The sequence below is a fragment of the Pectinophora gossypiella genome, chromosome 1 (assembly GCF_024362695.1).
Source record: "Pectinophora gossypiella chromosome 1, ilPecGoss1.1, whole genome shotgun sequence".
NCBI lineage: Eukaryota > Metazoa > Arthropoda > Insecta > Lepidoptera > Gelechiidae > Pectinophora > Pectinophora gossypiella.
The window spans coordinates 9656825-9683873 of record NC_065404.1 but is presented as its reverse complement, the minus strand read 5'-3'; the positions used below and the strand labels follow the sequence as shown (position 1 = coordinate 9683873).

Genomic DNA, 27049 nt, shown 5'->3' with positions numbered 1-27049 from the left:
ACATTTTTATGCACTGCTCGTTGGATTTTTTATACAATATAGCTATGAATACTAAAGTTTAATATTTAGTCTAAAATATTATAGTGCTAGAACCATTGCACTCTCTTTGTGTTCCTGAGCTAGACGGGTGATTTAAACTTTGGTGGTTTAATTGTAATTAAAACTACGTTATCAAAGGTTGATTACCTCTGGAAAAGAACGGTACAAAGTACCTAGAGTCCGAGAGAGCTATCAACAATTTAAAAACATACATGAAGTTGTATGTATATTTGAGTGCAAATAACACAAGCACAATCAACAATGACCTTCATTATATTGCAAAGTAGATAGTGGCAAACATTATAAAAATAATGCAAAATGACAACGGATCCTATGGTAGTGGTAAGTGAAATGTTGAAATACCGTCAATATTTTAGAAGCGAGTTGTTTGCTTCTGTTATGAGTGACTACACTTAATTATTGATAAGTTATTGTTTTATAATGGGCACAAATGCAATTAAGAGCGTAGATATCGGCAATAAAGTGTATAATGTGAACTTTTCAAATGATTGTGTAGCGAGTGATCTACTGGACAGCCATGTGCTGGGCAACAACAAGCTGTGCGAGCCCACCATGGAGCGATCCACCAGCCTCGGCGCCAACAGCGTCGATGTGAGTACCACATCCAGTGTATGTTCTCTTTTCTCTTGTCCTGTCATCCACAACATAGTATACTTACGTCTATAATATAAGGAGAAAAATCTAGCTATAGAAATACCATATAATAGATGTTTTACGATATTTACAGATCGGAGAAATCACAGAATCTCCGGACACTGAATATATGAGTACTTCGGCTATTTTACACTACTGTAAATCTAAGGTAAATGAAATACGTTGCCTATCTTATGCAGTGCATGATCCACCCATTTTTTATCAATAATCTAGGTACATCATACCCTTGTTATGACAAATAAGAATACAGAATTCTCAAATAGGTAATACGTACGAAGATACCTACCTAACAAGACTGTTATCCTCAAATAGTGTAGTTATTAGGCATCTGTCTGGGGTAGACAAAGAGGATTGGGCGCCTATTGCCGGATTTTTAATTCTCAACACCAAATCAATGTTTTATTTGTACCAATTTAACCTTTTCATGAAATGATATTTTTTGGTCATTTAGGTAGATAATTATTTTGTTACATTCGTATTATTCTTAACTAAACACGAACCGTTTGACATTTCCAGATTTTACTGCCCTATTTGAAGCTGTTAACGATAATGGGTCTGAGGCCAGTGGTGGACGCGTCCAATTCATCCAAGTGCGCCATCTGCCTGTCGCACTTCCACTCGACGCAGGTGGCCGTCTTCATGTGCTTAGGGTATATCCTCCAGTACATGGCTTGTTTCAGGTAAGAAGACATTTTGAGTTTTTATTATTTATTCATACTAGCATCAATTAAATGTGAACAGCAATGAAGCGCGCTTACCTAAGCACTAAATGCGTCTAACCCTTTCTATAGTGAAGAGATAGGAAAGCAGGAAGAGGCAGACTACCTGAACTCCTCATTGTGGCTTCACTTTACATCTCTTTAGGGTTTGACCTTACTAGACATAGCAGTAATATTAAAATTATTTTTTCATTATTATTTCAGACGTGACAGAGGTTTCTGCTACAAGCTAGTCCCTTTAGCTTTAACCTCGTCACTGGAATACGAGACTTACAAAGAAGTATGTTACGGTAACGTTACCTTCACGTACATCGGGCCAAGCATTCTCCATTTTGTCGGATTCCTCTACGCTTTGTACCTCTTCCGGATATCTGACAACGAACAACTGCAAAATTTGATGGAAAGGGTAAGTCATCAATCACATGCGCTGGGCGTATTCCAAATTCACAGTATCACAATAGTCAATGAACTTTATAGACAATGATTAATTAAAAAACCAAAGCTATAACGATTAAATTAAAAAAATGTACAGGTGTTCCTCCTATCATCCTACGCTCCGCAAGGCGCGCAAACGACAGCGAAACCGAAGAAACTGTTGCGAATGTTGTGGTTCTTCATCATCCTCAGCGTACTGTGGATGTGTCTGTCGCTGGTTTCTGTCAACCTCATGATGGCCAAGGGCACTATCATGTTCCGATGGGTCGAGACCAGGTATTTCAATGTATTTTATTAGTGATTTACAATTAGGCATTTCTTGACGTAATTTTATGGCTTTTTAAATCGCTGGCTCGAACCTCAAAACGTCTTATAAATTATTTTTTAGGGTATCGTATTTACGAGTATCTTCATTCTTTTCTTCAATTCCTCCTTAGGTACCGATTACCAGAAAACGCTGTTTCCTTTCCTCTTTAAAAATGATAGTCAGATCTGTTTCTGCTTTCACCAGAAGAAATAGTCCTATCTACTTGCCTCATCCAATAACTAAAACAATAGATACCACATTTTCCATATGCCACTTGTACTTGTGAGTTTTAAATGATACTTGTGTTCTGTGCAATAAAGATTAGGTCTATTACATTCCAGTTCACACGAGACCATGCTAGCGCTGAAGGTGCTGCTGATAGTATGCACGTTGATCCACGACATGGTGCAAGCAACGATTATCACCAGCTACTGCCTGCAGGCGCAGTTGTTGCAAGCACATCTTATGTTCCTCAAGGAGCGGCTGCTTAATAGGACCATCACGCCGCTTAATTGGATGAGGGTTAGTAATCTGATGATACCATAGATTATGTAAGCACGGCACTGTGGCTAGAGCTGAAGGTACTGATGATCGTATGCATGCACGCAAGCGACAATCATCACTAGCTGTAGTTGCAGGTAGTAACCTGCAGGCGCAGCTGCAGCAAACATACCTCATATATTCAGACCATCTACAAACTTCAGGTTAGATAAGGGGATCTTGCGAAAACGAGATAGCGCTAGTAGTTTGCCAACTAAAGATCATGAAAGGTGAAGATATATAAACATTTACTCAGCAGTGGCCAAAAAAAAAAATATCTTGAGCTCCTCCGTGCTTCGGAAAGCACGTTAAGCCGTTGGTCCCGGCTGCATTAGCAGTCGTTAATAACCGCCAATCCGCACTGGGCCCGCGTGGTGGTTTAAGGCCCGATCTCCCTATACATCCATAGGGAAGGCCCGTGCCCCTGCAGTGGGGACGTTAATGGGCTGGTGTTGGTGATGGTTACTCAGCAGTGGCATAGTACGTTGATAGTAAAAAAAAGACTATAGAAAATGCACTTTTATCTGAGTACACTAGTATTATCCTATATCTGTCCATACACATTGCCAGGAGATAGCAGAATTCCGCAAGCTACTCAAGTACTTGAACGACGACTTAGCACCGGCGGTGTGTCTGTTCACGATCGTGAACGTGTCGTGGGCGGCGTCGGGCACGTTGTGGCTGCTCAATCTGGACCACGTGGACACGGAGACGGAGCCCATCGCCGGCATCAGCGTACTCAATCTGCTGCTCTGGATCTCTGCTGTCACAGTGCCTTTTGTTCAGGTATACTTGCGATTTTATTACTCCGTCCAATGCAGTGTTGTTGCGGTAGCGATAGTTTCATTATCAATAATTTTGACACTATTGATTGTATGGATACTGTTATTAGTATCTGGTCCCGCCCCAGAGGTGGTGTCTCTGTTCACGATCCTTAACGTGACATCGAACACGCTGTGCCACGTGGACACCGAATACGTCGACGCATGTCACATACCTACACATCGGCTATAAATTCTCCAAATATCTTTGATCTACTATTATGTACGAATAATTCGATAGCTATTGCAAATATCAGTACTACAATAGATTAGATCGTTTTACAAAGTGAAACTAGGAACTAGGATAGGTTCTTCAAATAGGTTGGAAAATCGTGAACCGTTACAGAATTACAATATTTTTTTGGAATTGATAATTTTATGTTACAGGCAGCAAGATTATCCAAAGAATGTCGCCGCACCCAGTCAGTGGGACACGAGTTGTGCGTGCGACCGTTCCTGCACCAAGACACTCCACAAGAAGACATCACGACTATAATGCTGTACACTTCTTCACTCAAACTACGTGCTAAGCTCTTCCACTACCCCATCGCCGGTCGATACGTATGTCTCATACTTACAGTAGGTACTATAGTGCTATTTTCACTAGGAATGTGCCACTTTTTACAATAATACAGCCGAGAACTTAAGACTGAGATAGTACACGTACTTATTACTTGTTAGGGTAATAGTTTGAAGACTCCAATAGTTTGTAGTGGACGCTCAATAACCATCTCAGGAAGATAGGGTTGTCTGGAGTGCGATTTACACTTCGAATCTGCAATAACGAAACTGGCGTAGCGAAATCACGTTCTGATTCGAATTTCATTTAATATGTTTCAAGAAACATTCGAAGACTGCGCTCACGATTTGAACATTTTGTGTTTACTTAATCGAAATCCAAGATCTTCCTCAAAAATAATGTGACCATTAAAATTTTATTATTTTGAATGTATGTAAATATATTTTTATAAGTTTTTAAAAATAATTAATCAATCTGATAAACCTAGTCACAATATGTTTGTGATGTGTAAGCAATTTTATCCAAAATGGGATATCTTTTCTACAGAAGGGAAAGGATTACTTTAAGGTTTTATATAATTACTACAATGTTAATAATAATAAATACTATTATTTAATTTATTAACGTTTATTCTTATTTTAATAACAATATTTAAGGCGGTCGCACTACGTAAGGCCAAGATTACGGGCGGCATAGTCCAGTTGTTACAGAACTAATATTTGTACCGCGCATTACATGCAACAAATGATTTTACGCCATTTTATGACTGGTCTATGCGTTTGGTAATCTTGGAGTACCAGTGCCCGAACAATTGTATCAGTTATAGTAATGGCAGTTGGCACTAATGAATAATATTTGCAGGATACGGTTTAAAAATATATTAAGTAGTCGTCATGCATAAGTGCATAACGTTACAGTTACTCTGTTATTCTCTTTGTTTGCATAAAACTACAATGACGTAACTACGTACGAAGACTTGTTAGAGTGACTGCGCACGAGTGATTTCTCTCATCGCCCTAGAATAAATAACACAGGCCTGGAATATGGCGTTGCATACCTTTCAACGTTATCGAAATCGCCCATACGTGTTAGCTAGCCCTTCTCTCATAAGTTATTTAAAAATTATACAAAATGCCTTTCTTTTTCAACTGGACGATTTTTCTCATCAACGCGCTATTAAATTATTTTTAAATAACCCCTATAACTTTTAAAATAATTAGGTTATAGGCACCATTTAAAGAACATCATCATAAAAAAATTACAAAAAAATCTAAGTTTTGTTTTAAACACATTGGGGCTTCTATACCTAACTAGATCTTTCTAATTCATTTCCTTCAATACAATACTTTCTTATAGGTACCCTACTAAATACTCGAAAACGTTAACTGTATTAAATTCTCATATTGTTTAAATAACAGTGAGTTTTCGACTCCGTAATAAAATATAACAAAAAATACTTTTAAGAAAGGCGTTCGTTATTCCATTTCTTTGACTTGGCAAAATATCAATAATCTGATTCCTCGGGGATCCCGACATCATACTTTGAATAATTGAATAAATATAATAGAGGTTGGTGAAGTAACAACAGGTATGTTTTGATTTTTTATTTTGTGGCCGTGGAAGATACAAAATAAAATGTCAATTAAAATGAATTACCATTATCAATTTAAGTGAATGGGATCTGTTTTCCAAATCGACTGCGGACTGCGATTACCGACGTACATCATATTTTTATTAAAATTATAATATTAAAGTAAAATATGATGTTGAGGTAAGATATGCATATCTGTACCTCGTCTAAGAAATAAAAACGGTGCAAGACAAACAGCCTGTGAGAAGAATATGATAGAAGCTTGGATGGACAAAGGTTGCCCAAATAATGATTGACTTTGCAAACTGAACATTATAATAAATGCAAGGCGACTTGAAACACGGGGTGGAAACTAACGCAATTCAGCACCACTCATTACGCCAAGGGGGATAGAAAACTAATTGACTCTAAGAAAAAAGAACCAAACAATCATTAATATAAGCTCAATATGACTGGAACGGAATGGATACATTCCAAATGCGTTTGAACACTTGACGAAAGTTTTACAATCACCGAAATGGTCAATGTGTGGCACAAGATGTATACCACGCTGATTAGGTGGTGGTTTTTAAGTAAAACAGGACGGTAAAGAAAAGATACGTGCTTATCTATATCTCATCCAAGAAATAAAAACGGGGAAAGACACTCTGACATACGGACTAATTAACGCAATTCAGCAGAGCCCGACGCCCGGGCGGTGTTAAGTAACTGGTGGAAATAACACTTAAAAGTCGGAGAATCAAATAGTGACTGAGAAAAAGCAAGATTAATTAATGAAGACCTTGGGGAAATAAGAGACTGATTGATGCATACATGGCATGAAAGGACTATTTAAAGAGAGTGGCCGCAACAACTGAATCCTCACTGAACAAAAAAAAGGAATGTCGAAAAATAATGGGAAGCTTAAGCGCCATGCCGTAGCCAAATGTCACAGGCCAAAGAAATAAAATTAATTTTGTTATTCACACATTGAAATTGAACTATGTAAGGAATCCCATGGGTGTATATCCTTGGATGCTCAGTTTCTCACTAATAGGTGTTCAGCAACTGACTCATTGGTGTGCTTGTCGATGACTAGTGATAGTTGTTGACTTGTGACACTGTCTTGCTAATGTTTCTGTGAATAATGTTTGGACTGAATATGTTCTGAGAAACCTTCCAAAATCGGTTATTATTTCGTTAAAGATTTTTGAGTGAACTGAGAAATAGATCAAGCAAAATTGATCAGAAGAGCTACGCTAAGCGACTACTATAGAGGCTCAATAATGCAGGACTGCAAAGCTGTTGTGACACCGATTGCAAAAGATGTTATTCTACAAGAAAATGAGAGAAAATAAGCTACATTCCCCTATAAACAAGTGGTGGGTGCACTTTCTTAGTGTTGTCTCAAGAACATTAGACAATCCCAAACCTGAGGATGTGGCGAGAGTGAAGAGGATCTTACGCTACATTACAGGCACTAATCAATCAACTAACTAAGGAATCATGGGATTACCTGCCAAAATTCAACTGCGTCAAAATGTCTGCTTAAGCCATAGCGATGCAGATCATGCAGGTGATCCTACTATAGGGAAATTTACTTCCGGAATGGTCTGCCTAAATTAAGGAGGAGCAATTGCCTGGAAAAGCAAAAGGCAGTGTACAGTTGCGATTTCCTCAACAGAAGCCGAGATAGTGAGGGCCAGCGAAACGGCCAAAAAGGTCATATGGCTGAAGAAAATAGTAGAGTTCATAGTATCTGGACAAGTCGATGCAGAACTATTTCTCGATAGCGAGTCTGCGATACGCCTAGCCCATGACCCATCATATGATGGCATCAACGGAGGAAGCACATCCAAATTAGACACTTATTCGTGCACGACCGCGACTTCAGGAAGCCTCATAGTATTGAAAGTCGAAGCAGCGAAGCAACTCGCCGACTTCCTGACCAAGCCGCTATTCAAGCCCCGAATAAAAAAGCTGAGCGCTCTTATTGGCTTAGCTTAGCCAGAAAAACGAGACGGGGTATCAAGCACGGACTCATTGGTGTGCTTGTCGATGGCTGGAATTGATAGTTGTTGTCTTGTGACACTGTCTTGCTAATGTTTCTGTGAATAATGTTTGGACTGAATATGATCTGATAAAACTTCCATAATCCGTTATTATTTCATTAAAAGTAGTTACGAAAATGTCTCAGTTACTAATTAGACGCTGCTGCAGAAACGAGCTTTTAACAAATTGAAGTAACAGCATTCTATTCGACTACAGACTTATTTGTATACGTGTTTTAATAACAAAAGACACCCCTATACCCCTGATGCCTGAATCCCTAAGATATCAGATTTTTTATTTGGACCATGTACGAGCTGTAATGACAAGCATCCAACCAACCGTTAAAAAAGAGAACGTTTGTATCGGTGTTCATAATCAAAAATCAATAGACGATCAAAAATACTCCTAATCCTACTGCTATTATTAATTATATCACAATTTAAGTGATATCATAAGTGATTTTTGGAAGAATACTTACATGTATTTTGTGCGAAGTTTTTCTTCGATGACTTTCTATTGAAAACGTTAGGCAGTGTTTCGTTCACTAGAGTTTTTGAGAACAGCACAAGGTACACTAATGGCAGATTTACATTAAGTAACTGACAAGGCAAGTTAGTATGAGTATCACACACTGACATCTCTCCTACTCTTTTGCATTAGTCCCTCGTGGTGGGGTGGTTAACTTTTCTGATATTTTTCCACCTGTTGTGGCGTGTCATCTGCAAAAAACATTTCAAGATCTCGGATCTTCGATGCCGTCCACGATTATCGACCTCACCAATACTGGTGTCAATATTGCCAAACACACCTGACATGGCTCATAATAACGACTAAATTCTTGCTTCAGTAACTTGACTTGTTAATAGTAATGCCAGTAAGTTGCTCAATATAAACCTAACTTTATGTTATCCGTTGGCTCGTATGAGTAGATGGTTGTGGGGCTGCTAGTTACAGTCACAGAGGGCCCCACGTGCGAGCTGCGTGTCCCACCAGGAGTGCACGTCGTGCAGCGGCGGCTGGTCCGGCGCGCTGCCCGGGCTGGTGTTGTTGTGAGACCGGTTGTTGGGCTTCGACGTCGCTGGAAACAATTCAATTTCTTAACACTTCCAGCGGGGTCTACACGGGTTAGCTATCGGGCGCTGCGAAGGAGCTTTGACTAATAGTCACGTGTGACGTTTATCTACGGAAATAGCTTTCGCTGCGTCTATTGCGATAGCGCAACCCTAATGTATGACGTGCCAGCCAGTGAAAAGTTATAGGTCGAACCTATCGAGTACATGTCACAATGTAAGCACATGGTGAACATTTTTTACTATGATACAAAACGTGTATGACCATGACTTTGGCTTTTATTGGATTTTTAAATTTAGACGTTTTCACACATTTAAAAAATATATTACATGTTCGTCGGCAAAAAAAGGATGCGGGCGTATTAATTATTAAGGACCAAAGAATGTATGAAGCTCTAATAATGTACGTATCCATTATCCTGTGCCTAATAAACTATTTCCAAAATATAATATCTTTCTCCTAATCCTTGTATTCATTATATTTCAAACGTACCTAAGTATGTAATTGTATAGTTGACTACTTACGTTGTGGTTTCTTGTTAAGAGCGGGGTGAGGGTCGCTCAACGTGGGTTGCAAGTATAACTTCTTGGAAACTGGACTCTCTGGTCTGTAAACGGACACATTTAAGGTGATTCGTTTTCCATACAAAAGTTGATGCAGTGCTACAGGAAAACGGATAGAGGAATATTGTTATAAAACCGATAAATAGTAATATTTTGGTGTATTATTTTCGCAAACTAACAAAAATTTAGGGTCCGAATACGAGAAGTACCATATTTCAGACCCTCAATTTTGATCAATTATACATTTGTAGTGGTGCAGATTACAGTGTATTTATTTGCTGAGCGTGTAGAGGTGTCAATGTTAGTTTGTGTGCGTGATAGTTTTTTTTTTCTAAAGGCTTTGACTACTTGACAAGTGTAATAGAATGTCAGTGACAATTTATAAAGAGATTTTGTATGAAGAGAATAAATATAAATAAAAAACTAAAAATACTACAATCTGAGAAAAGGAATATTGGAAAAATATTTTTGTAATAACGTATATTATTTAAACATTTTTAAATAATGGGTAAATACAGTGTTTTAAAAGAGGACATATATTATAATAAAAAATCAATACATAAAATGAAATGGCTGTATGGGCATAGTTCCCTTTGCCTTACCCTTCGGGGAAAACCAAATCAAAAAAGAAGTTGTTGCATTTGCCGGCCTAAATAGTAGTCATTTATAATTAATTGTTTTTCCATCCAACATACAGATTTATTTATATTCTCTTTGCCGCGGACTTTTTGGTGGGACCGGGAACAGGAAGGTTGTTTTCTTCATTGAATAATCTAAATAATCAATACGAAGTGGTGTTTTGTGGTTAATGATCACATTAGTCGGAAAACATTCCTGATAGTATTATTAAATCGGAATATTCAATAAACAAAGTGTACCTATCTATTTTCGCTTTGCGCCAACAAGCCGCTTACTTCGTTTGGGGTTCGGAGTAGGAGTCTGCTCCGAGGGTGGGGGCTTAGGTTTCATCATTTCATTAATCATCATCAAGAAAAAAAAACACAAGACATGGCTGTATGGGCATAGTTCCCTTTGCCTTGCCCTTTGGGAAAAAAATAAGATAAATTTTGAAATTCTTATGTATAATAAACAAACATCACAGACATCATGACAGATCTAAAACTAAATAAAATCTTTTTTCTTTTTTCTATTTGACTTATTTATGAATTTTAATCAAGAAAACGTGATAATAAGTTCGACAGCAACCAGTTCAGGTCCCCGAAACAGCCCATTTCAGGCCGCGTATATATGGAAATACTACTTCAATACGTCCCAGCCTCGTCTTTTTTTAACGTCCTCGTTATAAAAAGACGTCCTAACCTGAACTAACTAACCTAACAATAAACACCACGCGTAAATATATGTCCAGAAATGCGCTGTGAGTCGTCTGGACTGGGCGCGAAAACAACATAGAATTCGATTAGCTGCTAAGTGTCCCGCATGCTATCACCAGCTGTCACTGACATACGTATGAAGTCCCGCGGATTTTATTGGAACTAAATGACAAGTCATAATAATTATATGCGGATACTGCAACATTAGCGCCGTGCTTGCGGGACGTCCTGAAGCGCTATTACATCTTTCAAACGCGATGCGACAAAGTTTGAACCTACGCAATTTAGGAAAAATCTACCTTATTATTACTGTACTGTGATCGTTATTTGTAAAATCATACAATACATATACACAATTCTTTATACACAATATAATTATTATGACATATTGTGGACTTTTCGGTATACCTACAAAAAAGGAACAATTCAACCATACGTTGTTTTGTTATATCTCAATGGGCTCAGGCAGCGTTTTCGCCGAAAGCTCCAAGTCGGCTATATTTGTAACGATAATTATGTTTGACATTCATCATCATTTTTGAACCATTTTATACAAAAAAAATACTTGTATAAATTATAAACCCTAAAGCACGCCCATGAATCACTCTACTCATTGGTGAAAACCGTATGAAAATCCGTTCAGTAGTTTTTAGTTAGCCGCATGTTCACTGATGCAATTAATGCCTGTTAGAATTTTACAAAATAAAAAATACGGAAATTACGGAAGGTACTTTAGTGCAAAGTAAATTATTGTATACTTAATTATAATATTATTGGTAAAAGTGATACTTTTTGATAATACCGTAACAAATAGATGGGTTCGCCAAATTCAATTGTAAAAAAAATACAAAAAGTAAAAACAATTAAAACATGCAGTTGGGTTTGAACCGTGAACCTTAAGAATGGCGGCTACTGCTTTACCAAATGCGCCATTTAGAAGTTAGAAGTAGACTCCAAATTATGCATCTCTTTTAATAGCTAACCTAGTTCGCATGTGTGTGTGACAGCTTCGTGTTTGTACACAAATTGAAATGACACCAACTTTTGATGCAATGTTTCAATATGATATCTTCAGTAAATACTTCAAAATTGTAGCTTAACTTAAAGATAATGTATGTAAGATTTCGCCACCTAACATTTCACTGGGTCAGAACTCAACACTAAACGAATAAATGGAAAAAAATACGAAAACTGCAGAAGTAACGCCATCTACTGACGCAGCGTTACCTAGCTGACTGAAACGTATCACCTTAATGTATGAATAATTTTTGAAGGTTCCTACACTACAAATCTTCCTTGGTCTTCCTTGGCCAACCACGTAATCTTATACATACATACATCTGCACCCACTTTACAAACGCAAACACATCAAATCTTAGTCACCCATCACCTTGTGCAACAGTGCCCACCTAATTTGTCTGCCTCATTTTGTCATTGTTATTAAGTATGTACATTATATCCGCTCTCATTATTGTATAATATGTATTTTGATTTGTCAAACTTTTTAATTGGCTGTATAAGTATGTAATCTTAAGTTGTTAATATTGTAGTTTTATGCTGTAAAGTTTGCAATAAATGATAAAATAAAATACATAAGATCACGACAATTTCCAATTTGGGTAGACAGGCACTTTCGCTTTTTCCACACAAAATCTTCATGCATGCTCGCCGGTTTACGGTACTTTTTATCCGGCTTATCTACCTTGTTAAAGCATACAAATATAAAGTTCTTACCTCGGTATAGCTACTGTCGGCAGGCCAGGTCGTTTGAACGGACCCTTAGTAGACGACCTCTTAGAAGAATCTAACAAGCCAGAGGAGGAGAACGATGACGTAATGTCTGCAAATAGAAAAAAAATCACTGCTCTGTTAAAAACTCAAGTAAGCCGGTGAGCGGTAATAACAACTCTATATTATTGACTACCGAAGTAAGCAGACCATCGAATTCCCGATTTATAGTTACAAAGTTAAGGATTGGTTGAGAACTTACTTGACATTACAGGTTGCGATGCAGATTCACTGATCTCTGTGCGGCAAACATTGCCGGTTGGTAGCTGAAAATAAAATACAAATTCTCAATATATAAGATTGATGATTAGAAACGATCAAAATGACAAAGGAAACTACGACGCAGCTACCTGTGCCTCGGCTTCCATCTTCTCCTTGTCAGCTTTTTCATTATTAATGTCCGCCACTTGTTCATTAGTTTTCCGTAGACTGGTTATCAAACTCGTTTGTTGTTTCTGCAAATAACGTAATTAATTTATCTTCATATACATCAACGTGTCGTTATCTCACGAAGTACTAAATTGAACCAATGTAAAAGTACCTATGATAAGCGAAAAATTGTAGATAAGTGACTCCGTTTAGGCTTTGGGTAAAGAATCTTTTAGATTATTCTGTCCCACTGCACAGTTAAGTCCTCCCCTCTCTTCTTCCAATGTTTCCTATCCAGATGTTTCGCCAATCGCAGATTTTCATTCAACGGCACGCAGATAGTATTCCTACCTTAACTTGAATAATTAAATAATATATCTTACGCTGCTGTTAGCACGGATCTTCTTGAGGCACCCCTCGAGCCAGGTGCGGATGGTCTGCTTGGCCACCTCCTCCTCGATAAGGAACTCGAACTCCTCGCGCGCCAACAACTCTTCCATCTGCAGGGACTTGCGGATGTCCACAGTGCGGTATGATAACATGCTGGAATATTGATTATGCCCCTTATAACGTAGCATGATTAGAATTACAGCAGGAGAAATCGCCTAGTGCGAAAAAGATGAGAAATATGTCTCTTTCGCACTAACGGTATAGAACTTTGTACGAAAGAGACGAGAGATATTTATTTATTTATTTATTATTTGGAAAACCAACAGCTTACAAGACAATACAATTTAGATTCAAAAATACAAACAAATAGCCAATTACAGGTTTTCACCAAAAAAAACATAATAGGTAAAGCCAGCCGCTGGTGGCTGACAAAAGATTTGTCATCATTACGCTCGCTCAAATCGTCACGCATTACGCTTCCAAACATAGTAGACACAAAATGACAAGAACATATAATAATTATGACGGTAGACAAATACAGATTTTAAATAAAAAAGTTGTTACTCAGCTGACGTCTTAGTGACAGTGGAGTAGTGTTGAATAAATCAACATCCAACTCTTTTGATAACTTATTGAATCTGCTACCCGCTCGCCACAAGAAAGAATTTTGACGATAATTACTAGAAGCAGATGGAAGAGAAATAGATGTTGGAAACCGCAGTGACCTAGCAGGTACCATAATATTAATAGCCAATAGAAGTTCAGAGCAGTCTATAGACGATGAGGCAATTTTGAGGAGAAAAACTAAGTCTGCAATTTCCCGCCGAGTGCTTAGCGGCAACAGATGGTATTTTTTACATAGGGAAATATAATTAACAGAGTCATAGTGATCACGCATTTTAAAACACAAGTATTTAAGAAACCTTTTTTGAATACGTTCAATTCGGTTGATATAACAATCGTAACGGGGGTTCCAAACTTGAGACGCATATTCTAAATTACTGCGCACATAGGTACAATATAGTATTTTAAAAGTTTTGGCGTTTTTAAAGCCCTTACAATTTCTCATAATAAACCCGAGCGCCTTAGATGCTTTGTTTACTATATGATCTATGTGAGCATCAAAGACTAACTTAGAGTCGTGAACGACACCAAGGTCTCGCACAGCGGATTCTCTAGGAATAGATTGGTTACCCAGTTTATAATTAAACATAATTGAATTACGTTTACGGCTGAAAGTGATGACATTACATTTTGCAGGGTTAAGGTCCAAGCAATTTGCCATGCAATACTCCTCAAGCCTTCGGAGGTCACACTGCAGTGCTCTGGCGTCATCTATGGACGAGATGGTGGCAAAGATTTTCATGTCATCAGCGAAGCACAACAGACGGGAAGTCCAAAAGCAAGACTCGATGTCATTAACAAAAATAAGAAATAGCAATGGTCCAAGCAATGAGCCCTGCGGGACTCCACTAGGGACAGGAACCCAACTAGATATGTAATTATTTGTTACTACTGCTTGAGAGCGGTTGTCTATATAAGAGGAGAACCATCTAAGGAGATCGCCGCTTATACCAATTTTATAAAGCTTTTGTAGCAGCATAAAATATGTCACTCTAATCACGTTACGTTTTATATATTGTTATTATACTGTTGTGTACTAAATGATAATATAATAAATCGGTTGCGTTCTAGCATGATGCGGATGACAAATGTCAAAATAATCCATAAGTAATATTCTTAGTATGTCTCTTTCACACTAAACGTATTCTGTGTTTCAGTCCTGATGTCATACTCACCAAGCTACATCGCAAAAAGTGCAATAATTTAAATTACTCCCAAAAATTTTTTTCATAAAAATTCTTCTAATACACCTTCCAACAACCAATAAGAACTCACTTAATGACGTCATGGAAGGTGACGTCTTCGCCGTTGTGGAGCCTCTCGAGCTCGTAGCACATGTATTTGAACAACAGTCGCTCTTTATGTGTGTCGCACTCCAGTCTCCCTTTCAGCAGGCGAAGGATGAACTTTACCTAAGAGAACAATTCATCATCACCTTTTAGCTATCTATGTCCGTTATGATTTGACTCCTAACGATGTGTAAGACTATTCATAGGAGACAGTACAGAAATAAGTAAAACTGAAGGCAGCATACCTACTTACCTAATTTTGTAAAATAAAATAACAATTTCATTTTCAATAAAGAAAAAGTAAAACAAACAGAAACTCGAGCTCGTAATTTGTTTAGGAGATCGGGATAGTGAGATTCTAGTCGCCAGATGATAGCACGAAGTGACGGAATGAACTGTAAAATGATACATTACCAAACTTACAACAAATCTTAAGTATTTTTTGTAAGACTGTTTGTGTGTGGAACGGCCTTGTGGCAATAGGAATGAAAACTACATCCTATAAGGACTGTGCTATAAAAACTTACTTTTCTGACTGGTATGACGCCTTTCTGGTGTACGTCGACAATGTTCCAAGTGTTCTGGAAGTTTCTAATGTCGGCGTATGAAAGCAACGCGTCTTCTTCGTTAGAGTAGAATAGAGAAAAGTTCTCCATGATAATAGCTGCAACATAAAATTATTTTTTTTGCACTGTTCTTGTGTTTCGTTACGCTGTAAGTTTATTTCAAAGGTATATGTGCGTATTACTTATGTATCGGAATTACTTATACAGACATTTTTATATTTGGTAGAGCCGACAATGGGTGATAACCTTAAGACCCTCATACCCTGGGAAGGCGTCCAGTGCCAAAAAGACTGAACTTTTACTAAATATAACACAGTATCACGCCTCTATCCCTGAAGGAGAAGGAGGGTAGTCAGAGGTGCATAGTATATGCACCCACTCCTCGCCAGCTATGTTTAAGTCCCATGCAATACGGGGCGAGCCTACTGCCATTAACTAGGAACAATTCCTAGATATCACGTGACATCAATTGACACATTACTAAAATAAAGACTAACACAACATAAACAATATACGTCCCAGTACTGGACACAGGTCTCCCCTCAATCATCCGGTGGCCACATGCTGCTCCACTGCGGGTTGGTGGACTTGGTGGAAACTATACTAACCCACAAGTAAATTGAGTACGATGTATGTAATTATGACGTAGAAAGTGCAGAAGTACGCGAGTGACGCGGTGAAGTTCCCGCAGTCTGTTTCCCAGTAGTTGTCTGCGGGCGTGCAGTATGGCGGCGCGATCATACAGTCGTGCATTATCTTGTTCCAGTCCTCGCCCGTCACTATACGGAACAACATCGCCACGCTGTGGATCGGCGAGTTAAAGTTCGCTCGTCTGAAATCAGGTACAGGTATTATTACTTTTTTTGTTAATTATACATACATAAAGAAAAGGAACTCACAAACCGTACCTAAAGTTCTTTTTGCTTGGAATACGCTTTGTTTTACGGCCTTCACTGTCATAGTACTACACGTTCACTTTAAAACGGAAGACTGCCTATTTAACAGATCTTCCAATCCAAAATTACTTTTATAGGTACTTTAGTACGAACACATCACAGTGTACACTTTCAAAAATTATCATGTAACATTTGATAGCCTACCAATCTCCACAAATCAATCTAATAAATAAAACTCTTCAATCTTCAACCACAGCCTTACCTTCCAATGCCCTCCCCATATTTCACATTTCCGAAGACGATAGTCCCGGCTAGCGCGTAGAAGAACACGAGAAGAAACATCCCGAAGATGATGAAGAAACTCTTGCAGACGCTGACTCCGACGGTGAGCATCAACATCTTGAGCGTGGTGTGCTTGCCCGTGATCGTGAAGAAACGGAGAATTACCACCATGAATCCCACGAAGTATGATAGGTCATTCTGTTACAAGGGAACCACTTATTTTAGCGAAGCATTTGTAAATGTCGAAGCGATTGACTGCGAGATACATAAACAGGTACTATTGGTTACATATGACATAGCGCACGGTAGCGCTATGCAGGTTCCACGGTATGGTTTCTGATGGAGATATTATGTTATAGTCAGTCGTGGAGTCGCGTTGGTCATTGTCCCAGAGGAGTGTGATAGGAAGAAGCGGCTAAGAAGTCATCGATAGCGGTAACCTCTGAATGAGTGAAAAAGTCGCTTACGCCAGCGGGTCGATATCAGGGTGAAATCGAGACAGGTAATTATCATTTTTTTCTGACTAACACTCTGTTCCCTTTTTTATCTGTTTATATTTAGCTTGTCAGGTTTCGTCACATTTTGTTGGCGCCACATACTACCTATACTATTCTTACAGCGAAAGAACGTATGTAATACCACCAGACTCACCTTGAGTATAAAGTGTATGAATATCCAGATGCACCCAGCGACGGTGACGAGCAGGTCGTATCTGTTCCGCCGGGACTGCCAGTACCCGCGCGGAGTAAATGCTATGGTCTTCAACAATACTTCCACCACGAACACCAATGTCAGAAGTGCAGAAGTCAGAGCCAAATATTCCGTATGCGATGATTGACGGGACCACTAAAATAGTACGTGCTTGTTATGAACTATAACTATTATTATAAACAAATATGAAGTCGATGTGTCATGGACGACAGCGCCATCTGCGTCTCAACATACATGTGTGTTTCTTGTAGTGTATTGTTATTGTTACTCAAAAGACCTCAAAAGGTGTATTCCAAATAACTGATTATTGTTAGTGCGCACAAAAAATGGGTGTAGATAAGTATTTAACATGTCATGAATTCAATCAGGATTATTTTTCAAGTTGAATACAAATAGTTTCTATTTGTAATTTTCAAGATAAAAAATTTGTTCTAAGATGAAAGAAAAGCGACAAGAAACTTCTGGCGCATTGAAATTATATAAACAATTGTATACTTTCTAGTGATTAATTCCAACTTACAGTAACAGCCAGCAGGCCACTGTTGATGAGTACGACAAACGCGATGACTCGTTTAAAGCTGAGGTTCTGAGTGACGTCATAGGCGAAGGCGCGGATTTGCCGCCCATCAGGCCGCGGAGGCAAGTGTAGTGGCTGAGCGATTTTCAATCTCTTCTTTAAATCGCACCTGAGAAGTATTATTAGTATAGTATTATGTAGCTATAGTATTTCCACTTCATAGTCTAACCCCAAAGTCTGTACCGTGCATTGGAATATAAGAGACGGGCGGGGAGAGGGAAAGAGAAAGCTCAAACACAAATCTATTAATGCTCTTGACAAAGAGAGATAGATAAAGTGGAGTGAGCTTGCCCGCCCCTGCGTGTTGGCACGCAGCTACAATGCTCGCGGTGAGCCTACAATATACAGTTAATATGGTTAAAAGTGTAGGTAAACTAACGTAGCAGCAATGATTTTAGTTTACTACGATTTCAGTCTAAATGATGTTACATCTACTCACCAGCGTCTCTGGTCAACAGTAAGGAGGGCTGTCCCCTTGTTCTCCGAGTAGTTAGCAATCACTACACCGACAAACAGCGTCAAACCAATCATACAGCCCAAGAATATGTACACGTGAATATATATTGCATGTACCTGAAATATATTTTTTAAATTAAATTACATACTATTACTATGTCGTATTCCTGTATACTGAGTAGCAGTAAATATAAGACAACAGAATTAACAAATCCCCAGAAAATTTAAAGCATGGAATTTTGTTTTTGCTTATACATATTTTGTGTTCGAAGTAATCACGCGTTTCCGAGAAATACGGACAACAAAGTAATCGTAGAAGGGTTCCGTTTTTTCTTTTGTAGTTCTAAATCCTAAAAACAGAAAAACGTCGAATTTACACAGATTTCTTGCGTGTAGTTTGTTGTTGCACTTTACAGCTCATTGGTTTCGATTAGATATTTCCCTTGTGTAAAGAGATAAATGTTCCGTACCGGACCCAAAGCTTTTATCAATACGTCTCTCACATCCAGCCAGCCTTTGAACGATAGAACTTCAAACAACGTCAGTAACGCGTCTCCAATGTTGTCGAAACTGAATCGCTTCGGATTTGCCCTGAAAGAAAATAATAAATCTGTAATTATTTTAAGTTATACCCGTCATTTTCTTATTCGCCTAAAATTGACGTGTGTTCCATAAATTTTATGCCTGTCGATTACCCGCCCCTTTCCTTTTCGGCGGATAATAAAATGACAGGTATAACTTAAAATAAACTTAGATGGTGTGTACCGGAATCAGCATCATTTTGGTGCTAATCATGACTAGGTAAATTACACCTAGAATGGATATTCAGAGAATGCCCACGGATGTTCATCTTTAAGCAATCACATCATCAATCAAGCAAAAAATATACTTTGTCGAAAAGTTATATACAGGGTGTTAGTGACATCGTAACGAAAACTTTGAGGGGTGGTTCAGGCCATGATTCTGAGTTGATATCGAGTAGAAATTTCCGTCGCAAAAGTATGAATTGGAAAATAATTAAAAAGAAAAGAAAAATTGACATGAATTTTCCGACAGGAAATTCCACTTAATATCAACTCAGAATCATGGTCTGAACCATCCCCCTCAGTATTCGTTACGATGTCACTAACACCCAGTAGTGTTCCAAGATGTATCTTACCAAACTCTAGGGACAAGCATAGACGGGAAGGTTTCATTCGGGCCGGGTCGTATCTTCATTTTAGTGACGAACACTCGTCTCATGAACACTCCGACGCAGTCTTCGCGTCTCGTTATCGTGGGGTCGTTGCACCGAGCCAGTCGTCCACCGTATAGCTGTACACCATAGCTTGCGAACACGAACATGAGTAGAATTAGGAGAGTCGATACCTGGACGTGGGGAGACTTGGATTTAAAAATAGAACGGGACATCTTGTAGGTAGTGCTACTAACATAACATTGTACGTGCCTGTTCCTGGCAAAACGCGTATTTTTTTTATCCCATCGAAACTTAAAAAAAAAAGTAAATAAAAGAAAAATAAAAAGTTCATTTTCTGTCCAAAATCCTTCTAGTGGAGGCCTTTTAAAATGTATTAAGTACTGGTTTTAAAAATACATTCTTGCCAGAAGTAAAGCACATGAAAGAAATTACTCTCATTTACTATTCATTTAGTATAAAACCCAATTAGACACATGCGCACTTACCAACAAAATCTCTTTGAATCCGCGACACAATTCGTACACAACTTTGCGCATATGCGGTACGAGTGTAAATATCCGGAGTGGCCGTACACAGCGGAGGATCATCAACATCTGAGCCGCGGAGCCCGGAGGAACGCTGCGTGGCATCCAGCATAGAAACGTCAATGATACCTGAAGGTTTTATTTAAGTTACAATAGTGATAATGTATTTAAGATTATATTTAAGTACTTTGATATTATGCTATTTATGTAGGTACCTATCTTACTAACTAATACGTATGAAACACGATGTTCGTGCCTCACTCGACTGGCCCGCAGAATACCAGGGTCTCGTGGCTGATGCCGTGGCTTGTGCTGAGTGAGGTCCATTTATTGAGGACGTCCACCACCGGCACATGCCCAACATTTTACTTATTTCGTTTTGTTCTTTTTACGTTTCTGATAAATCATTTTGTGTAAGTATAAATTTCATTCCTGGTCTTTTTGTGTTGTTTATGTGGCGTCCGCTAATAATGAATACTTTAGTATGCATTATGTATGTGCGCCTACATATTTATGGAATATATAAATTAGGGATAAATTTCACCTAGTCATAGTTGAGAAACTATTGCATGGTGGAAGACGCCAAGTGATACCAGTACTTAAAAATTTAGACAACGTTAACCGGCCAAGTAGCTAATGCCGTATGCGGCAAATCTACAGTAAGTCATGTCATCCATAAAAGGCAACTTTAAATTATGATAAACAGCTTGAATCAGGTTACCAGCCCAACGCCTGTATTGATGCTTTGTTATGTTAAAGGGCACACATTCCCATAGTCACCGGGATGATATGATTAGTAAGCATTATGGTAACAGTAAAGTACAATGTGACTTACAATATAGATGAAAACGTCTAATACAGCCGCAGCATCTTTGAGATAAGCTTTGGGAGTAAAGAACAGTCCATCCGCAAGTATCTTAAGTGCTAGTTCCAAACTCATGAAGATCACAAATCCATATTCAGCAATCTGAAAACAAAAGCATTTCAGAGATTTACTCATTTCATTACACTGCAACTCCGGTCCGCCGGAGGCCCGTGCTGCTCTAAGCACTACAGTGCATATTACCAAAGAATATTCATGATAAAACAAATTGGTATCTACGAATATTTCTTACCTGTAATACGAAATTTTCCATCACTCTGTAGGTAGGCGTTTCAAACATCATGGACAGACAAGATAAAGTCGTAGCCATAATCATGACCCAATCCAAATATGTTACCAAACCCAAGAAGTTGCTGGAAAATAACACGTTCGTCTTGAGTAGCCTTCACGTGACATGATTACCAAGAAGGAAAAGAAAAATATAAAATAAGAATAGAATGACAGCACAGAAATCAAGTCAAAAATACACATAAGATCAATAAAAAAACTAAACTCGCCGCGGTACGCTACTTCAAAGCAACTTGCGGGTATTATATCCATGTTCCTCTAAATAAGTCTTACGAAAGTCTAAAATTCGGAGTAAAACTCACTGGAAACTCTTGTAATGCACTTTTCTTTCGTTGCCAGTGACGGGATCGCGCAGGCGCGCATCGTAGCGAGCGTCGACGATCGCGCGGCAGATCTTCCTGAAGCGCGACTCCCGAGGCACGATCAGCAATGGCGTATCAAATAACGGGTGGTTCTCTCGAAGATCTTCCTCGCGTTGATTTCTATTGTGAATTTTATATTTTATTTGTGAAATTATGAGAACATCGTAAATATTTTAGGACGCTAAGAGTGCAAGCAAGTTGTCTTCTGTTACACTACCCACCCCAATAAATATTACGGGCATTAGGATAAGTCGTCTCCTTATACGGCCTTTATACGATAAAATTGATCCACTTTTAAGAATGCAGTTGTTTCTTCGTGAAACTGGACTTTTCTCATTACAGTAGCGACAAGAAATCACGAACGCAATGTAAATATTTTGAAATGGCTTACTTAACTCACCGTCTCATTTCAGCCTGTTGCCTCTTTGCTTGCAGCAGACGTATGTCAAGGTACGGAGGTCGAGCGCGGGACGATGGCACCACTCGAGAAGCCGCACCTATATCGCCATTCTCCAAGAAATGCTCGTACGTTTGTTTCAGCTTAATAGATCCACTGCGAACGGACCGCCTGATAGATCGCGAACCAAACCTGTGTTTAACACGTTTGTGATTTACTTAAATCTTGCTCTTAAATTGTTCTTATTAATGTGTTCAAAAGCGTAATTTATGAAAGAATATATTATGTAATATGTGTCATTTATTATCCGTTTTCGTCATAGAAAAGTTCACTTTAGATTTGAACTCGGCATCAGTTTTAATAATATCTTACTTTTTCTGGTCAACTCGAAGCTGTTTGGCACTGGTGATGGTGCCTTGCGGTTTGAGTCCAGACTTGCCGCCCGGTCCCAACATCGCGGAGTCACCCAGTACAAGACGTCGGTGATTATTTGAATCACTGCAACATAACACAACAGTGTTAAAATTATGCAAAAATATAGAAATGTTTGTTTCTTTACCATTTTCATTTCAGTCATCAGCTTATAAAAGTTAATACAAGATAAAATGTAAAATAATGAAAAAAATAAAAAACCTGTACAGAGTACGCCATCTCAAAATAAACACAATTCCTGGAAAGAAATAAAACTACAAATAAAATGAGAACAAAATAAAACACTCAAAAAACAAAAAAGTTCAGTCAGCATTTCTCACCTGATGATTGAAGCGACCACTTGTTTGCGAAGTGCCAGGCAGGGTCGCTGCGACGGTGGTGCGACTACCAAGGTCGGTACGAGGCAACGCTTGCGATAGGGGAAGGCAATCTTATGGACACCGATATATTCGAACGCCCGCCGCGTGACGTCTGTTCCTGGCTCCGTGGTCCGGCCGACCACGCCCACTTCCTCGTCTCCATCGACTTCACATACAAACTGTCGCATGAACGACTCTCGAACCTTGATACATAATAAATTATTCTGGTGTGGATATAAGTACACTACATCTTACCGTTGTATATTATGTTTCAGGTAATTTGACAAATTACCAAAGAATGTTCTTAGTTTAATACTGTAATAGATAGCTGATGGTTGGTACTAAGTGCAAAGTAAATGTTAAATCTTAGTAAAACTTCTAGTGGTGCTTATTATGAGCTCAATCTTAATAGATAGAAAGATAAACCTTTGGCAAATTGAAGTCTCCAGGAACTTTATGAAGTTTGGTCATTTGTGGACTATCGGGGAATTTCTCGAAAATGCGCAGGCGAAATGGTAGACTCTCTTTAATTTCCGCGCTCTGTTGACGATATCGCAGCTGTTTCAATTTCTTTATGTCTTCGTCCAACTCTAGATTGTCGAGAATAACTGCTACGAAAAGCGAGAGCACGATCTGTAATAGTCAACCAAATTGTATGTAATAATCAAAGTTTCCTGCAGACATTACTAAAATAAATGATAATTTATATGCAATGTTTAGTAGAAAGTTTTTACTTCTTACCAATGTGACAAATAGATGGTAGAGTATGAAATATATAGCCACTAAAGGAGTGAGCGTCTGACTAGTTCGTACCATCGTCTCATCCATTACTTCCACCCATGCTTCTTGTGTCAATATTTGAAACATAGACATGAATGCCTGAAACATGAGAAAATCTATAGCAAAACCTAGTTCAGTTGTAGTAATTATCCGTAAGTGATTTTATGTAAATTATTACCTCAGGGAAAGTTTCAAACTTGGTAAACTCGCACAGAAAGCAAAACAGCTGCATTGAAATGGACGAGCTGATAATCAACAAGCACATAGTAAATATTATAAGGCTGCCGAGCTTCTTGCCTGGACCAAAGATTTTGTACACGAATCCTTCCAACAGCGGCGATGCCTTAATCAATCTTACTATACGGAGAACCTAAAAAAAAACCCAGAAATAAAAAAAAAAGTCCGGCGATTACAGACTATATTTCTCCTGATATAAAAAGTGAATAAATAGACACCTGGAAGTAAGTAAATGCTGACATATAAAGCTGAGGAATTATGTGTATAGAAGTTCCAATAGCGAGAAGTAATTCAAACTTATGAACAGAATGTTTGAAATATCCTTTCCATCCCAAACACCATATTTTCATCAATGCTTCAAGGTCCAAAAATATTGTAAATGCGATCTGTAATATAAAATAAAAAACATACTCAGTTTATGCCTTACTAGGTTATTACGAATTTCATAAGTATCGAATAATAAGTATTTTCCTAGCATTCTCTGTTAACTTGTCAAAGCTATACCTCAATGTAATAATATTTTTCGTAGAAAAACTCCCGAGGGTTGCCATCGTGTTTAAAGTTCATCGTGGCTGTGATCACTCCGTTTGCCAGAACCACACCCATCACCAATAGACGGAAGTACGCAGAACGCAGCATTTTGTGGAGGAATTCTGGTGCTGTACCTAAAAAGCAATGAAACCACTCAATCAAGTTTTTTACTTGTCTGTTGCTCAAATGTTATTGCATTAGATGGCTACTTTTATATGAACAAATATGAAGTGTCTGTACTTTTAAGAATTTTGAAAAGGGGCGCATTTTTTTACATTGTTACCTGAATGTTTGTTTTCATCAATAGTAACCAGTTTCCAGCCATTGTCGTCACCCGTGAAAAACTGTGTAGTGCTGCCTTTAGTTATGGGGTTTCTTACACCCCACATCTGTTGGAACTGGACTCTGATCTCATTAAAAGTTTCAGTAATGACAGCTATGAAAACATTCTTTACTAGCCAGGCAAGGAAGAATATCATTGTGCTGGAAGGGAATTATACATAAATGTAATAATAATATTAAAAGTATACAGGAATATAATTAAATTGAAGACATACGAAGAAATCTATGTTTTTTGAATAAGAGGACTTTTAAAATAAAGGAATATGCTGTATGACGCTAATGATGTAACATAGGTAAAAAAAGAAGAAAAAAATAGAAAAAGAATAGAAGGTAGAAGTAAAAATGTAATTCCAATATAATACCTGAAATAAAGAGCAGATCTCCATGTAGGCAAGGAATCAATGGCTCTATACATTATAAATACCCAACCCTCTTGTGAAGATGCCTGGTAGACCGTGAATAAGCTTGTTGCTGTAAAACAAATAAATAACATTATTATTTCTAAATTTGAAACCAATAAATAGGAACAAGTAATAAGTTATGAAATAACTTACTAAATTCTTCAAAACCATTAAATCCCATAATGTACTTGGATAGATTGAGTTTCATACACTTCATACCAGCTGGACACTGGTATCCAGAATCAGGGTCTGGAGAACAGAATGTATCGGGAATGGCCAGCGAATTTATGGTGATGGCACTGAAAAATATTATTTCAATTACAGTCTACAACACATGCAATGAAATACAGTTTTTTGTCTCAATATATTGTCAGATTTATTCTACAGTTTATAAGATAAATATTTAAGCATCTGTGCAAATCAGCAAGTCAAAACAATTTTACATACATATTCCTCTTCATACATATTTAAACAGTTACTTACTATGGGTCAGTAGTATTCCTAACACAATGGTGAGTAAGTTCCCCAAAAAATTGTACTCCCAATAAACTATACAAAGACATGAAGAATAGAAAAAATAGAGTCACATTGTATATCTGCTGACTTGATCTCCTGTAAAGGAATTAAACATATGTTAGAAAAATTAACATAATAATAGAATGCAGTTACAATTATCATATTATTTACTTATATACACTGTGGACAATTAATTTCACTTAAAAATACATAGGAAGGAAGAAATCTTACTTGAATATCTGGTTGATTCTGGATTTTGGCATAGAAAACTTCAAAAACACTCTCAGGAACCTAATCATGATCAGAGGTCTGGGAGCTCTCAAAATACTCAGGTAACTGTATCTTGGCACAATAGCAGTCAACTCAAACATCTGTAGGAGGACAGACACCCACAGGAAGAATACCATGGAGGCATCAAATTGGCACCAGTGGTCCTTTAAATATGCCACATCTCCCTAAAAAAAACCAATAGGCAGAAACAAATATTTAATGGCCAGTAAAAATGTTATACTTATAAAAATATTATTTGCAAACTTTCTTACCTTCAAAATTCCTCTTATATGCATTTTCGCTATCATTTCTGCCGTAAAAAAGAGTGTGACACTACAATCTACTGCAAAAGTAATTATCTGAAGAAAGGGATATTTCTCAAAAGACTTTGGTGTGTTTAAAGAAACTGATACTAAACTTAAAAGTGCACAAAGTCTTAATATCCGCCTCACCCACAACTGCAAAAATGAGTGTAAATAAATATTATATTAGTAGGTACATGAACACTGTGTAATTTGGCAATTAATAAAGTAGAGATGTTGGACTTACTTTATTTACCCATTCTATATCAGCACTTTCATTTAGCGATTCTTCTGGGCCATAGTCCGCCAGGACCTGCTCCCCTTTTAAGCTTTGTTTCCGCCCCAACATTTTGTTGCGATTGAAAATAATGTTTGAAGCAAACTGCAACGTAACTTTAGGGAGAAAAATGGTGCTTAGTTAGTATACGATTATTCTAAAATTTTCAAGTCGTGTTACTCAATTATTCTACATTTTCGCTAAATTATAATAAACACAAATTCAATTCAACAAAGTTCGCAAGATTTATTGATTTGTTTTGAATAATTGAAATGAACGAATGGATTAGGTAAAGAACTGAAAGAAAGAGTGAACTGAACTGAGTTTTAGATCGTTTGCCGTGTGAAAGTGAGATA

At 37.9% G+C, this 27049-nt stretch overlaps 2 protein-coding genes and 1 long non-coding RNA gene across 4 annotated transcripts; 2 read left to right on the top strand and 1 right to left on the bottom strand.

The window, feature by feature from the left end:
* The first annotated feature begins 17 nt into the window (after positions 1–17).
* On the top strand, positions 18–4676 carry LOC126368028 (uncharacterized). Of its 2 annotated transcripts, XM_050011891.1 has the most exons (9): positions 18–381; positions 557–651; positions 788–862; positions 1231–1394; positions 1638–1839; positions 1966–2144; positions 2517–2697; positions 3286–3501; positions 3924–4676. In XM_050011891.1, the coding sequence occupies exons 1-9, from the start codon at positions 351–353 to the stop codon at positions 4164–4166; spliced, it is 1386 nt and encodes a 461-aa protein (XP_049867848.1). In that variant the 5' UTR covers positions 18–350; the 3' UTR covers positions 4167–4676. The 2 variants fall into 2 exon arrangements, with proteins under 2 accessions (XP_049867848.1, XP_049867839.1); XM_050011882.1 differs by lacking the exon at positions 18–381 and having other exon boundaries at positions 388–651.
* LOC126368047 (sodium leak channel NALCN) lies at positions 4671–27046 on the bottom strand. The gene is made up of 34 exons (XM_050011917.1): positions 26664–27046; positions 26387–26572; positions 26076–26299; positions 25812–25940; positions 25482–25627; positions 25290–25398; positions 24869–25068; positions 24559–24719; positions 24273–24440; positions 23996–24187; positions 23779–23916; positions 23464–23670; positions 22999–23240; positions 22619–22744; positions 22250–22438; positions 21790–21969; positions 21432–21552; positions 21152–21283; positions 20278–20445; positions 19754–19962; positions 19065–19185; positions 18578–18711; positions 18082–18247; positions 17502–17696; positions 16831–17048; positions 16281–16504; positions 15634–15770; positions 15093–15229; positions 13187–13346; positions 12785–12889; positions 12637–12700; positions 12381–12486; positions 9274–9356; positions 4671–8756 (listed from the first exon to the last, which is right to left on the bottom strand). The coding sequence occupies exons 1-34, from the start codon at positions 26763–26765 to the stop codon at positions 8623–8625; spliced, it is 5313 nt and encodes a 1770-aa protein (XP_049867874.1). The 5' UTR covers positions 26766–27046; the 3' UTR covers positions 4671–8622.
* On the top strand, positions 22270–22800 carry LOC126368056 (uncharacterized). The gene is made up of 2 exons (XR_007566526.1): positions 22270–22374; positions 22639–22800. It is a non-coding gene; the product is annotated as an uncharacterized LOC126368056 (long non-coding RNA).
* Positions 27047–27049: the final 3 nt, after the last annotated feature.

What these genes read in the sequence shown, in the direction of transcription:
- LOC126368047 (XM_050011917.1), bottom strand. Translation starts at nt 26,765, where the DNA reads ATGTTGGGGCGGAAACAAAGCTTAAAAGGGGAGCAGGTCCTGGCGGAC. An exon ending in ATATAGAATGGGTAAATAAA is followed by an intron (nt 26,573 to 26,663) that starts GTAAGTCCAACA and finishes TCATTTTTGCAG; the next exon opens with TTGTGGGTGAGGCGGATATT. An exon ending in ACCATCTATTTGTCACATTG is followed by an intron (nt 23,671 to 23,778) that starts GTAAGAAGTAAA and finishes TGACTATTACAG; the next exon opens with ATCGTGCTCTCGCTTTTCGT.
- LOC126368028 (XM_050011882.1), top strand. Translation starts at nt 481, where the DNA reads ATGGGCACAAATGCAATTAAGAGCGTAGATATCGGCAATAAAGTGTAT. An exon ending in CAGTACATGGCTTGTTTCAG is followed by an intron (nt 1,395 to 1,637) that starts GTAAGAAGACAT and finishes TTATTATTTCAG; the next exon opens with ACGTGACAGAGGTTTCTGCT. An exon ending in TGCAAAATTTGATGGAAAGG is followed by an intron (nt 1,840 to 1,965) that starts GTAAGTCATCAA and finishes AAAAATGTACAG; the next exon opens with GTGTTCCTCCTATCATCCTA.